Raw genomic sequence first — 15,166 nt, forward strand, 5'->3', positions numbered from 1 at the left:
TGGGGGGGCGGGGAGGTCTTTTGAAGCAGGGTCTCCATGTAAGCCCCAGCTGTCCTGGAACTCTCTATGTAGACCAGGCTGGCCTTGAACTTACAGAGATCTGCCTGTCTCTTCCTCCCAAGTGCTGGGACAACAGGTGAGTGCCACCACACCTGGCTCTGGTTTATATGTCTTTTTAAAAACTAGGTAGGTAGGTAGGTAGGTCAGTCGGTCAGTTGGTCGGTTGGTCGGTCGATCTGCTTTTCTAGTACCTTTTTGTGGTAAATGCTTCTTTGCTTTTCTTTGTGGTTTCTTTACCCAGTATCTGTCCCTAAGCACCTTATTTTACTTTTGGCATTTTAAAGTTCTGTGTTTAGATATATCTTTTAAGCCTGTCAATCTACAGTGTCCCTCTACTTTTTTTTTCTTTTGTTCTCAGGTTAAGAAACCTCTATTTTCTTGGTTTTGTCCTTATGGTGTAGTTTCACGTAATTCTGTATTTTTGCAGATTGATTGATAGATGTAGAGGCTTGATAAGATTCAGGCTTGATGGAAGGGCTGATTCTCAGGCTATGTTTTTCTTCTACTAGGAGATTAATGTCTAATGGTCTCTATTGATTTTCCAGTTATTTTTGCTCATTGTCTTGGTCTGTTAACTTATTAAGTATTGTAAAATGGGGATGATCAATTTAGTCATTCCTTTTAGACTGTAGTGACTAGAATATTTCTATTAAGTAAAATATTCTCCTGCCCAGTGATACAGTCCTCATAGGAAGGGTAGGATAAAGGTTTTAGTCTTTGCTTGTAGTTACCAATTTTCAAAATATAAACTTATTTTCTTTTCTCTTGTAATAGTGTTCATTGTGGGGAGAGTAGTTTGAATGCATGGATTTAAGAAACCTATTGATGTTTAGTTCCTTTGAACAATGTATTGGTGCTTATTTAGATACCTTTGGCTAATGGGTTCGTACTCGGATTAGCTCACGATACCTTTGACACAGCCTTAGGAGTCTGTGTTAATTACTTATCTGTTGCTCTGATAAAACACCGTGACCAAAAGCAGCATAAGGAAGAGAGTATTGTTTTACCTTACATCCCAGAGGGTTAGAGTCCATAATTGGAGTGAAGGCATGGCCGCAGGTGGCAGGAGCAGGAAACTGACTGATCACATTTCATCAGCAAGCTGGAAACAGAGAGCAAGCAGGAAGTGGAGCCAGGCTGTAAGTCTTCAAAGCCTGCCCCCAGCTATGTACTTTCTCCAGCAAGGCCACACCTCCTAAAGGTTCCATAACCTCCCCAAATAGCACCACAACTGGGGACCAGGTGTTCAGATAAATGAACTTATGGAGGATATTTCTCATTCAAACCACCAGAGTCTATAATTGCTTACTTATTATATGATGTAACAAGGTATTCCAGAGATTTCCTTTAGAATATTGGGATTTCTGAGTGATGTAATATACACATTTGACATTTTGATCATAAGTGCCAAATTGACTTGTGAAAAAAAGCTTTTTTTAAGTTTATCTTCTTAATTATGTGGTAACTTATATTTTATTTTTTGTATGCTTGAAAAATAACTGATTATAAAGTCATTTTCTAGATGACAAAACATGGCATGTTTCATATTCTTAGGAATTCATATTTTGTAAATACTGTTTTTCTCATTTTTCTAAAGTGATGGTTTACTTGAATTTTTATTAATGCTAATAGATCCTGGGTATTAATGCTTTGCTATATATGTTAGAAATACATTCTTTTTGGTAGAATACTTGCCTAGCATGCACACATTTTGCATTTGATCCCTAAGATTACAAAGAAAGAAACATGTTCTCTATGCTATTACTTGTTTTTTTGTTAAGTTGTGAGTGTTGCGTGCACACACATGCATGCAAAGTTCTGAGATGACATTGGGTTGATTGCACTCCATCTTTGTTGAAATTTTGTGTGTGTCTTTTGTGTGCGCACATGTGCTACAATGTGCATGTGGAAGTCAGAAGACAACTTGTGGGAGTCAGATCTCTCTACTATATGAGTTGTCCCAGGGATTGAGCTCAGGCTGTCAGGCTTAGTGGCAAATGGCCTTTATGTGATGAGCCATCAGTCTTTCTAAGTTTAAAAAGTATCTGTGTGTGTGTGTGTGTGTGTGTACCATGGCATGTGTGGAGTTCAGAGGACCACTTTTAGGAGTCGGTTTTTGCGTTCTACCTTGTTGAGATAGGGTCTGTTGTTAACTTCTGCTGTTTCACTGCATATTCCATGCTAGCTGGCCTTTGAACTTCTGGGCCATTCTGTTGTCAGTGCCTCCTATTTTGCCATAGCATACTGGGAATACAGATGCATGCCACCACAACCAGCTTTTCATGTTGGTTTCTAAGATCAAACCTAACTGACAGGCTTGGGTTGCAAGTTTTGTTACCCTTCAAACCATTTCCCTCCATCTTTATTTTTTGAGACAGGTATCTTGGCTGATCTAGAGTTTGATTTGGTTGAGTTGACTGGCTGGCCAGTGAGCTCCAGGGATCCTGCTGTACTGGGATTGCAGGTGCCCACCACTGGATCAGATATTTTTTTGCAGGTGCTGTGGATCAAAATTCAGATCTTCATGCTTGCATAGCAAGCACTTTACCAACCAGACCATCTCACTGAAGTTTTAAATTTAGATGTAGTTAAATATATAGATTCTAGCTTTTGATTCTTGGTAACACTTTCCATATGCCCAAAATTATAAAAAAAAATTCTCCTGTACTTTCTCATAACTACAGTTCTCTCATATTCATTCTCTCCCTCCCCCTCTCCTGTCCCTTCCTCATTCTTTCCTTCTCCCTCCTTTTTTATTCCTTGTGTTTTGGAGACAGTGTCTGGCTTTGTAACTTAGGCTGTTCTTAAACTTGCTTCTCAATTTTAACTTTTCATAGCAAGAGAAGTATATAAAGCAGCTTGATGTTAATTGTCATAAAAATGATTATATACAATGTAATGCTACATACAAGCAATTTTTTAAGTTAAAAATGCTAGAGAGATGGCTCAGTGGTTAAGAGCACTGACTGCTCTTGCAGAGGACCTGGGTTCAATTCCCTGCACCCACATGGTGGCTATGAACCATCCTTAACTCCAGTTCCAGGGGAATCTGAAGCTTTCTGACCTCCGCAGCATTGCATGACACAGGTACACTCACATACATGCAGGCAATACACTCATACACATAAAATAAAAATAAAATATTTTTTAAAAATGATATTTTAGCCAGGTGTGGTGGTACACACCTTTAATCCCAGTACTCAGGAGGCAGAGGCAGGCGGATCTCTGTGAGTTCAAGGCCAGCCTGGTCTACATAGTGAGTTCCAGGACAGCTGGGGCTACAGGGAGACCCTGGCTCAAAAAGACCAAAAAAAAAAAAAAAAGATATTTTAATTTTAGTATGTATTAATTAAACATTATCAAATCTACAGTAAAAGTTGATCTTCAAAGCTTTTCAGTAGTTGATGAAGTTGAAAGTGATTGTTTTTGTTCAGACAAATTTCAGTCTCAGGTCTTAGCTCAAGTAATTTGTGTGGTGGGATAAGTCAGAAGTTAGCTCGTGTGTGTGTGTGTAAAATACTGGAAATTAAACACAGATTCTTATGCATGTTAAGGCAAACACTCCCACTGAGCTACCTCTGCTCACTTTTTACTTAAAAAGATTTCTTTTATTTTTAATTAAGTGTATTCGTATCTCATCCCCTGGAAGTAGAGTTGCAGGTGGTTGTGAGCTACCTGACATGGGTGTTGTGATACAAAGACTTCTGCAAGAGCTGCAAGTACTCTTAATCACTAAACCATCTTTCCAACCCCATAATTTAAACCTTTTTTTAACCTTAAAAAAAAAAAAAAAAACAACCAAACAAAACAGGATTTCACTATGTATCCTGGAACTTTTGGAACTTGTTATGTAAACCAGGATGGTCTTGAATTCAGAGATTCTTCAGTTTCTGCCTCCCGATTGCTGAAATCAAAGGTGTGTGCCACCACACCTGGCTTGAAGGGATTTTTTTTGTGAACTATTTGAGACTGTGTTGCTGAGCTTTAGCTTCATCACCCTTTCTCAGGCTGCTGAGGCAAATTACCATAGCCTGGGTAGATTAAATAATAGACATTTGTTTGTCATAAATCTGCAGTATGGAAGTCAGATTGGGATGCCCACATGGTTGGGTTCTTGGTGAAGGCTGTCTCCTGGTTTATGAATCCTGAGTGTGGAGAGCTGACCATCCAGCCACATTTATAACCAACTTACAAATTTAACCATCTCCATAATCTCTTCAGGCCCCATAGTTCACTAAGATAGCCCACAGAACTCAGAGGAGCACTATGCTTATTGTTACAATTTTGCTATAAAAGCAAATGATGCAGAATTTGTGTGTCCTCTCCCTGTGGAACCAGCAGACATCACCCTCCCAGCAGCAGAACGTCAATGTGTTCCTCACAGGAAGATTCACTAAGTGTCAGTGTACAACTTTCTGGATTTGGAGTAGGGAATATAACCCTGGGGTTTAAGATAGAAAGTGCATTGTATATATGAATCCATTTAGGGAAAATTGTCGTTTTGATAGTGTCTTCCAGTCTATATACCTGATGTTTCTCTTTTTTAAAAAATCATTTAGAGTTAAGCACATTATATATAAACAGATACACAAAGAGGCAGAGTATTTTTCAGTTTGATAAGCAGTTTTATGATGCTTTCTCATCTCTTCCTGCTTACCACTTAAAATTTGTGTGACTTTTGACTCAATTCTCAAATAAGTGATTATGTGTAACTAATTATACTTAATACTGGATTTTTCTAGATTCTTTATTTCTTTTTTTCCTGTGTCTCACATAATCCTCCTTTTAGATTTATTTTTCAGTTCTGTCAAACTGTACCCTTTAAGAGCAGTTGTTTCAGAAATGATTTTTATGAAATATAATTTTGTCATTTCATTTGTTTCCTAGTTTGCCATATTCTTGGAACAAATTATTTTCCTTCAATCTCTGAAGATATAACTATGTTGTATTTGATATGTAGCATATTGAAGAACAGATTTGTTGTCAGTATTACTTACTGTATGTTTTTGAAAGTAAAGCATCTTTTGGGGTTACGTTTATATTTTTAGAGAATTTTTTCAGTCTTAGGTTTTTAAATCTTAATTTATTTCTAGAAGTTTTTATTTTCTGTTTTTCTTCTAGTCTGTGTTCTCCTTTAGAGCTTCTAGGTGGGTGTTGGGGCTTTGCCACCCTTGCTCCGTATTTTATCTCTGAATCCTTCAGTGTTCAAAGAAAGGTTTTTTTTGGTCCAATTTCCTAGCTGTGTAATTTGTTCTGTTGTCAGCCATATATTTAATTCTTAGATATTAGGATAGTTTTTTTCCCCCATATCAGTTTACTATTTAATTGCTGTAATATCTGTTACCCTTTTGTTGGTACTGTTCTTACATATTTAAAGATGTCCTTCTGTCTTATTAAGTAATGTATGACTATAAATTTTATTTGTTGCATTGCTTTGCCCCTACTTCATGATGTTGGTTTTGCTTAAATACTGATCCTTAGGTTTGTTCTCTCTTTTCCATCTGCTGTGGAAGTCTTGTCCATTTGCAGTGCTTGTTTCCAAGGAGGAGTTGAAGGTGGGGCACTGTGTTGTTTGGTGAGATGTGTAGATCCAGATACCTTTTCTTCTGAGTTTGTGGTTTCTCTTTCTCTTCTGGAATCTGGTAGCAACACTATAATCTGGGTACAGATGACAATGCTACTTGTTGTTTATCATGGGTAAGAGGATGGGGAGGGGCAGAAAGGGAGTTTATTCCAAGTATGGCTACTAATTAAATATTCTCATTGGAATGGGGCTCATTTCTTGTAGTATCTGTTGAATTGGTATACATTTAGATGTTTCTAAACTGTTCCTACCTCCCCAGCTCTCTTCTCTGTAAGGTATGTATAATAATTTGTTTAATTTTCAGGAAGCTATTTGTTTTAGAGTTCTGTCATTTTTTTAAAGCTTTTTAATTTTAAGGAAGCTATTTGTTTAGAATTCTGTCATTTTTTAAAGCTTTTATGTTTCTCATTCCTATTGTGTCACTTAAAATGTTTTTTAGTTTCCTATTTTATGTTTTCTATGAGAGAAAAATGTTTATTTATACATATTTTATGGTTGGCCTGAAAAATACTCATGCGGAAATTATGTCTGCTGTTTTCTCAGTAAACATGCCTAAGTCTAAAGTAAAAGATTTCATAAGTTTTAACTTTTATTTATAAGGTAGTTTGATGGTTTTTCTTTTTTTTTGTTTGTTTTTTTTTTTGTTTGTTTGTTTTTTTTTTCACTAATAATACTTTCAGGATTTTGTCTCACTTAAGGTAGTTTGATGGTTTTTCTTTTTTTTTGTTTGTTTTTTTGTTTTTTTGTTTTTTTGTTTTTTCACTAATAATACTTTCAGGATTTTGTTTGGTTTGTGGCTTTGGTTTTAATATAATTTTCCCCCTTTTCCTTTTGGTTTTCCAGCTCTTTTGTGCCTTTCAAGATGACAGGTATCTGTACATGGTAATGGAATACATGCCAGGTGGAGACCTTGTAAACCTTATGAGTAATTATGATGTGCCTGAAAAATGGGCCAAATTTTACACTGCTGAAGTTGTGCTTGCACTGGATGCAATACACTCTATGGGTTTAATACACAGAGATGTGAAGCCTGATAATATGCTCTTGGATAAACACGGACATCTAAAATTAGCAGATTTTGGCACATGTATGAAGATGGATGAAGTAAGTAAGCAAGTAAAACATGATAGTTTAACTTTTTTTTAATAATTTTTTTTTGTGTATATGTACATGCCTTGTGCCACGGTGTGCATGTGTAGGTCAGAGTACAACTTCGTGGAGTCAGTTCTATCCTCTGACCTTTAAATGGGTTCTGGAGATTAAATTCAGGCCATGAGGCCTATAAAAGAAGCACTTTTACAAGAGAAAATGAATACTCAGCTAACTTATCTTCCTCATAGAATGTTGACAAGCATTTGTTACCAGTCAAAACTGGTTTGGAATGATCTACGTGTATAGAATTAGGCCACAGAATAAAAATGGAAGTGCAGTATTTCCACCACCCTTGCTATTTCTGTATTTTTTCCTTTTGAGAAAGGAGGTAACGTAAAATAAGAAAGGAAATTAATGTTACCATTTCACCTACCCCTTCTTCATCAAATATATAATAAATTTGGAGACATCATCTAATGTGATAATTACTTTTAAATAGTTCTTATGATTGGTTAACTGATTCAGTAACATTAACTTCATAGTTAATTATGATATTGATTTGTTTGAAAAATTTATATTTTTTCCTTCCCCTTCTGTACTATTAATTCCTGTTGGAATAGGATCAACTAGAAGATAAGTTGTAAATGTTAAATATATGATGACAGCAGACCGGATATTATCTTTGGCATGATTTTTATAATCTTTCAGTATGCTTACATAGCTTTCTATTTCTTGTTAGTCATCTATCCAGGACATATATTTTGACAGATGTAGTTTGAACTATAATTTTCTTTACCTCTTAACTTATTCATGACACCTGCTTGACTTTCACTTTTACTATCTTAGCTTTATCAGCAGTACCTCTTTTTTCAGAATCAGCTGAAAATTTTATCTCATCTAGAAAGTTCTCCCTGATAATTCTAATCTGATTAATCTTTTAATGTTATAATGTCTTTGCTTATTCAGACATAATGCCGTAGGCCTTTTTTGTCTAACTGTGCACTCAGTTAAAACTTAATAGCACTTTACTTTTGGGGTTTCTTCCTAGACTCTCTTATTATGTTCTGTAGCTATAGAGTAATGTTTACTAGGTCTTTTTTATTGTACCATGCTTTTGTAGTATTGACATTAATATTGTATGAAATAATTAACAGTGAAAATGATCTATGATAAAATATGAAATGACATTCTAATCGAATGTTAAACTTTTCTGCCTGGTGTATATAATCTGTAATGCTTATGGACTTTATTTCTGTGGATGTACTCTGTTTTTTAATTAAATCAGTAGTTTGAAAATGGGATGGGGTGGGTGCAAATTAATCATGTTTGATTTTAGAGACATGTTAAAGGTGCTTAGCCAAATACTAGTCCAGAGTATGAGAATATGGGGAAGAGGACAGAATGTGGTATTTACAAAATGTTTTTACAGGCCAGGCGTGGTGGCGCTCACCTTTAATCCCAGCATTTGGGAGGCAGAGGCAAGCAGATCTCTGTGAGTTTGAGGCCAGCCTGGTCTACATAGTGAGTTCTAGGCCAGCTGGGGCTACAGGGAGACCCTGTCTCAAAAAGACCAAAATAGTAATAATAATAATAATAATAATAATAATAATGTTTTTACAAGCATGTAAGGAAATAACTAAAGTCAGCTATAATAAAATACTAATAGTACATAGTACTTTTCATTGTATATTAATTGTTAGATAATTAATTTTAGTACAAGTTTGAGGCCCATTACTTGTTTGCCTTTCTTTTATTATTGTGACCACATCAGAGCTCCAGAAATGTTTCATTCTCATTCACTTATGGACAGGATTTAGAGCCCAAGGGCCAAATATGGCCTCTGGTTTGGTGTTGTATAGCTTTATGTGATAAGAGTTATTTTTATTCGCTTCAAAGATTGCTTAAGAAAAAAGATGCTTTATGTGGCCACAAACCCTAAAATTCTTACAATCTGGCCCTTTTCAGAAAAAGTTTGTCTACTCCTTGTCTAGAAATTATTTTTCAGCTATCCTGACTTCCTCTGATATTGTGTCATAGATGAAAGAAGCTATGAAAGTACAACTTAGACTAAAATGATTTGTTATTAAATTAAGAATAGTGGTGTCTCACCAAATTCTTTCATGGACAAAGAGTAGATTATACAGTTTTCTGGATGCTGTTGCTCTACTCTTTTTTCTCAAAAGAGAGCTAGACAGGCATGGTGGTACATGCTTTTAATCCCAGCACTCGAGGCAAAGGCAGAAGGAGCTCTGTGAGTTTGAGGCCAATCTGGTCTACATCATGAGTTTCAGGCCACCCAGGGCTGAACAGTGAAACCCTGCCTCATAAAGCAAACAAAACCCCCAAAATTCAACACAGTTTACTTGGATGTGTGATCCAAGTTGATTAAACTACATTGAATATTTACATCTGGAGATGCCTCCGTGACAGTATAGAGCTAACATTTAAAATGACTTGCAAATTAGATATCAGATGTGCTCCCGCCTGTCATGCATTTCACAGCAACCGTTATCCCTTTTAAAGTACATCATACCAAGAGTATTTTAAGTTATCATAGAATAAGATTTTATCCATTAATATTCTAATGTATACCATTCGGCTAGATTAAGGCTATAACCTTTAATTTTTAAAAAATTTATTGTTTTTATTTTATGTGTATGAGTATATTGCCCGCATGTATGTTAAGTGCACCCATGTCATGCAATGCCTGTGGAGGTCAGAAGAGGGTGTCAGATTTTGAACTGGAGTTATTAACATTTGTTAGCCACCATGTGAGTACTGGGATTCGAACCTGGGTCCTCTGCAAGAGCAGTCAGTCCTCTTAACTCTGAGCCATCTCTCCAGCCCCTATAACTTTTTAAATTCTTAACAATTATACAAGTGACTTCCATTTTTAGAATATAGGTCTTTATCCTCATGTTTCTGAACATTTTTATTTTCCTCAAAATTGTACTTTAAAGAGTAGTAATATGGAAATAAATGCTGCGTTACAGGAGCAAGTCAAGAAGCCCATTCAGAAACTGTTGTGCACTTGCTGCCAAGCCTGACAACCTAAATTCAATCCTCAGGAGCCAAGTGATGGAAAGAGAAAACCCACTCTTAAAAGATGTCCTCTTAACTCACCTCCCCAACAATGACAAGAAAGAAGCTGTATAGCTGTATTATCAGCACTACAGTGAAAGTATTTGGTACCTAAGGGGATATGTAAGACAATCTAGTTAGAGAGCTTGAAAGAATAGATAACACCTGTGCTTTCCAAGAGCCTCACCAGGAAGAGGTGTGCCTCAGCAGAGATGCAAATGCTCAGTATTAATTTTCAGAATCGACTTAAAGGTCTCTTGCTTATGCAGCAGTGAATCTGGAGCATTTAATATTTTGGAAAATTAGGGGCTAGAGAGATGACTCAGTGGTTAAGAACACCAGCTGCTCATTAGAGGACCTAAGTTTGGTTCCCACCTCCCACATGGCAGCTAACAACCATCTGTAACTCCAATTCCAGGAGATCTGATGCCCTTCTGAATTGCATGACTCAGATGCACTTACATGCAGGCAATACACTCATATACATACACATAAAATAAAATAGTAAAAAATATTTTGAAAAATTAAGAATTTTATAATTTTTCTTTTCCTCCTTTATAGGAAGCATTTTGAAATTCTTTTTGAGACCAACCTCATGACTTTTGATTGACCAATTTTAAGTTTTCAGTAAATTCTTTTGATCTGTATTTTGTCAGTGACAAAGCATAGATTATATTTGAAAGTATATATTTAATTTGATACATTTAAAAGAATTTTGGGTGCAGGTGTGGTGCCTTTAATCCTAGCACTTGGGAGGGAAACACAAGTGAATCTCTGTGAGTTCCAGGCCAAACTGGTCTACACAGCAAGTTCCAGGCCAGCCAGTGGCCTGGAAAATATTGTGTGTGTGTATATGTGGTGTATGCATGTGTGTGCACATGTATGTGCAAGTATGCTCACGTATGAGTGCGTGTGTAGAGGCTAGAGGTCAATGTCTTCCCCTTTCTCTCACCACTATTTTATTTCAATTTTTAATTTTATGTGTTGGGGGGAGGTATGCATGCAACATGTATGCACATGCCTGAGGAGGCCACTACTGGGAAAATGTCAGGTATCTTTTATCACTGTCCATTGTATTACTCTGACACAGGGTCCCTTACTGAACTGGGAGCTCACTAGCCAGCAGGCTCCTGGGGTCTGTCTGCCTTCCTCATCCCCCAGTGCTGAGGTTTTGGGCACCGAACTCTGTGGTGTTTTTTTGGGGGGGGGTGAATGCTGGGGATTTGAACTCAGTTCTTTATGCTTGTACAAGTGCTCTTATCCACTGACTAAACCATCTCCTTAACCCTCCACATTATTTTTTGAGGCAGGGTCTTATTGTACCTGGACCACCTCTAGCACTAGAGTTGCTCACATATATTGCCATGCTTGGCTCTTTACCTAGGTGCTGGGGATCCAGCTTTCACAAGTCCTCGTGCTTTCACAACAAGCACTTTTGTCCAGAGCCCCTGTTTAAAATAACTTCAAGCAACCTTTTGAAAATGAATACCTAATTATCTTGAACTCCAGGTGAAATGTCTTCAGTAGATTCCTGTCATCTACTGACCATAGTTCAAGCTCTTTGGCTTGTCATATGAAACCTCTTATGATAGATATGGCCCCTCTTTAGTCCTTATGCTCTGTTATGTGATAGTACCTTACTGCTCAGAAATTGTGACTTCCCATATAATTGCTTTCATACTATGTTATTTAGGATTGCTGACTTCATATATGCTGGCTTATGGTCTTCCTGGCAATTTCTTACTTACACATTGGCTTAATAATTACTACCTTGTGAAGTCTTCTTAGGGTAACTCCAATATCCTTTCAGCATGTCCTCAAAAGGTTCATTTTCTTTTTTTTTTTTTTTTTGACATTATCGATTATTCAAAACTTGTCCATTTTCTTCCTTAGCCTTGGAGCCAGCTTATCTCTCTAAGAAGCTCTCATTTCTTTTATTAGGAATAAGAATATGTGGGTGCTAAATGTGCTCATTGCTCCTGAAGTGTCATTACTTGTAGGCCTAGTCAGTGAATAGAGCTAGGAGGCACATGTTATATGCACTCTGTATTAAACCACATGCCCACGTGTTTCTATTTAACTGTCTTTATATATAGTCACAAGCTTAAACTGATAGCTCTGATTGAAGTTAAACACCACATTCTAGTCTTTTTGTAATTTCATTCCTCAAGAGTAAAAAAAAAAAAAAAAATATAGCTCTAATTAACTTGTTAAACCCAGGAATACATCTAAAATTATTTAATAATTGGTAGTCTCCGCTACTGTGATAAATGTATTTGGTTTTTTGGTTTTTGTTTTTGTTTTTTTTTTTGGTCTAATATCCTATTGAAGTAACATTTATTTTTCCAAAGCTCCTTGGATTTATTCTTTTTTCCTTAACCTTTTCCTGTACTTTTGTAGAACACAGCCTCATTTCTTACTTTTTTTTTAGTATGTGAAACTTACTCTGGTTTTAAGAGCTCTAATTACACAAAGTGTATGACCAGGGCAGAGTTACTGGCTTTTTATTCCTACCACTCTGTTCCCATTATCCCCTTCCCCCTTGTCTACATACTCCCTAAGTCAGTCGCTTTATTTTCTAATTTACCTTTCCATAATTCTTTTAGAAAGAATCAGAGACTTTTCATAAATGTAGGTTCTATATCTGTATAATTTGAGAATTTCCCCATGAGACAGTTTTAAAACATTAAATACCTTTTTCAGATGCTTATTTTTAAGAAAACACAGTATGGTCAACAAAAATTGTGGACAAAACATTGATTTTCTAAAAGGAAAATGCCGTTCTACCTAATATACTTTATTTGTTTTTAAATTATTTTTATTTTATGTGTATGCGTGTATTGCCTGCATGTAGGTAAGTGTACCTGTGTCATGCAATGCCCATGGAGGTCAGAAGAGGCTGTCGGATCCCTTGAAACTGGAGTTATGGACAGTTGTTAGCTGCCATGTGTGTGCTGGGATTAGAACCCTGATCTTCTGCAAGAACAGCCAGTGTTCTTCTTAACTGCTGAGCCATCTCTCCAGCCCATACCTAATACACTGTCTTAAAAATCTGTAGTCCAACCGTGTATTTATTCTGCAAATAGTTCTGGAAACTGATACCCTGCTCTCCCTTCCAACCTTCCTCATGTGGAACTTTACATTTATTGATCTGGAGTTCATTCCATGTCTCGAATATGGGGGAATATGCCTGTTTCTTTTTGAATGCTCTTTTCCCATGTCAGATATGAAGCCACCGTCACTCCTTCACACAGTCCATACAGATCTAAAATACAAAATGAGATTTTCTTTACCCTCATAGTCTCTAATAATTTTATTTTTACAACAGAAGTGGAAACTACAGGATAGTCTTTAGTAAAAGTTAATTGTAGTGTCTGGGAATGTCCCCCCACCCCATGGCAGAGTGTCTAGCCTACATAAGCTCCTGGGTTCAATCCTCAGCACTGTCAAAACAACAACAAACAAACCTTTTAAATTGTGTGCCTTACCTTTTAATGTCATCATCTTAGTTTCTTTTGTCCTGTGAAATAATCCGCACAAAGTATTACTGCATTGTTTGTTCAAGTTCCATACAATTTATTAATTCATATTCAAATTATGACTTCCCTATTTGTTATAGTTGGGTAAATAACATCATTCAGTTAATTCTGCCTAATTGAAGATGAATAAATGCAGCTCTTGAAATTAATTTCTCATGTTTAACACACTTTATAGTATTTAAACACATTTGTATAAACTATATAAACTATGAATTTCCTTTTCTTGAGGAGGTCTTAATTGTTCAGATTTTATGTTGCTGGTTGTGGAGTGGTGTGTGATACTAAGGAATGAACTGAGGGCTTTTCATACTCTAGGCAAGTGCTCTAACACTGAGCCATCTCCCCAACCCTAATACTTAGTGTGTATTTAATAGCTTCCTCACAAGAAATGTTGTGATATTAGTCAGGTAGAAGAAATGACGGGCATTTGAGTTAATTTATAAAATCTTTACAAGTTGGGTAGGACTTGGTGAATGAGCATTATGTAACTTTACACTGCTAGACTGGTTTTACTTAGCAGCCTGCATATGTGTGTACATGTGTTCCATGCTGTATACATTTCTGGATTCCTGTGATGGTTCCTATCTTTATACGGAGGGCACCCCTTGTTCTAGTAAGATGGCTTAGTGACTAAAATGCTTGCTGGGCAGGCATGAGGATCGCCGTTCAGATCCCTAGGTCTGACAAAAAGCTAGGCATGGTGGTGGCACAGGCCTGAAACCCCAGCTCTGGGGAGGGGGAGGCAAGGATTCCTGAGGCTTGCTGACCAGGCAGTCTCACCAGTTACCAGTTACCAGCTTCAGGTGCAGTGAGGGACCCTGTGTCTAAAAATAAAGTGAAGGGACTGGAGAGAAGATTGCTCAGTGGTTAAGAGCACTGGCTGCTCTTGCAGAGGACCCTGGTTTGATTCCCAGCACCAATATGGTGGCTCGCAATCATCTATAACTCCAGTTTCGGGATTCCAACACCCTCCCCTGACTTCAGGCATTACATGACACGGGTGCACTTACAAATACATTCAGGCAATACACTCATACACATAAAATAAAAATAGTAAATAAAATATTTAAAAAATAAAGTGAAGAACAATAGTGGAAGGCACCCAGCATTGACCTCTAACCTCTGCATACATCTGCACATACATGCACTCAAACTTGCGAGAATGCATGCACACACACCTGTATACATTCAAATAAAATAACACACGTAAATAAAAGAAGGCATCTGATAGGGATTATCTTATCATCCACTGAAACTAAACACCAGTAAGGATGTATGTGATTACTTTATCAACTATATTGATACCACGGCTACATATTTAGAAATATGTAAAGCTTACAAGTGTCATTTTCAAACCTTTAAGATCGTTAAATTTAAATATTTACTCTATTTCCTTTTTTTTCCTTGATAAAATCGAGCCATTTCTTTATCCAGCTTCCAAGCTGAAGGGCCCCTCACCATCTTTAGTGCTTCCATTTCTTTCCAAAATACCAAAGCTTCTTTTTTTCTGATGATTCTCCCCACCACCACCCATGCTGGGTACACCAAAATCACATTTTGTACCTCTCTTACAACTACTTCCTAATGTAACAAGTAAATAAAGCAACAGAAACTACTGATTTCCATGGCATTGGGAGCCCATTGCCTTTTCCTTATTTATTTGATGAAATGTCTCCTGGTTTTTAAAGTTGAAAACTCATTCCTGGTCTCCCTTAATCCAGACATTTCTATGTACTTCAGGGTATGGATAGCCCCTATATTCTGGAGCTATATCAGCAGTAAAGTTCTTTTGGCAGTAATATGTGTCATT

The 15,166-nt window shown here is 36.8% G+C and overlaps 1 protein-coding gene across 1 annotated transcript in view; it reads left to right on the top strand.

The window, feature by feature from the left end:
- Positions 1–15,166, top strand: part of Rock2 (Rho associated coiled-coil containing protein kinase 2) — a 172,368-nt gene that overhangs the window by 111,483 nt on the left and 45,719 nt on the right. The window contains exon 5 of the mRNA XM_008850105.3: positions 6,488–6,748. Within this exon, the coding sequence (XP_008848327.1) occupies positions 6,488–6,748 (261 nt within the window). The remainder of the gene's footprint in view (positions 1–6,487; positions 6,749–15,166) is intronic.

Source organism: Nannospalax galili, unplaced genomic scaffold (assembly GCF_000622305.1).
Source record: "Nannospalax galili isolate Female #2095 unplaced genomic scaffold, S.galili_v1.0 scaffold100, whole genome shotgun sequence".
NCBI classification, from domain to species: domain Eukaryota; kingdom Metazoa; phylum Chordata; class Mammalia; order Rodentia; family Spalacidae; genus Nannospalax; species Nannospalax galili.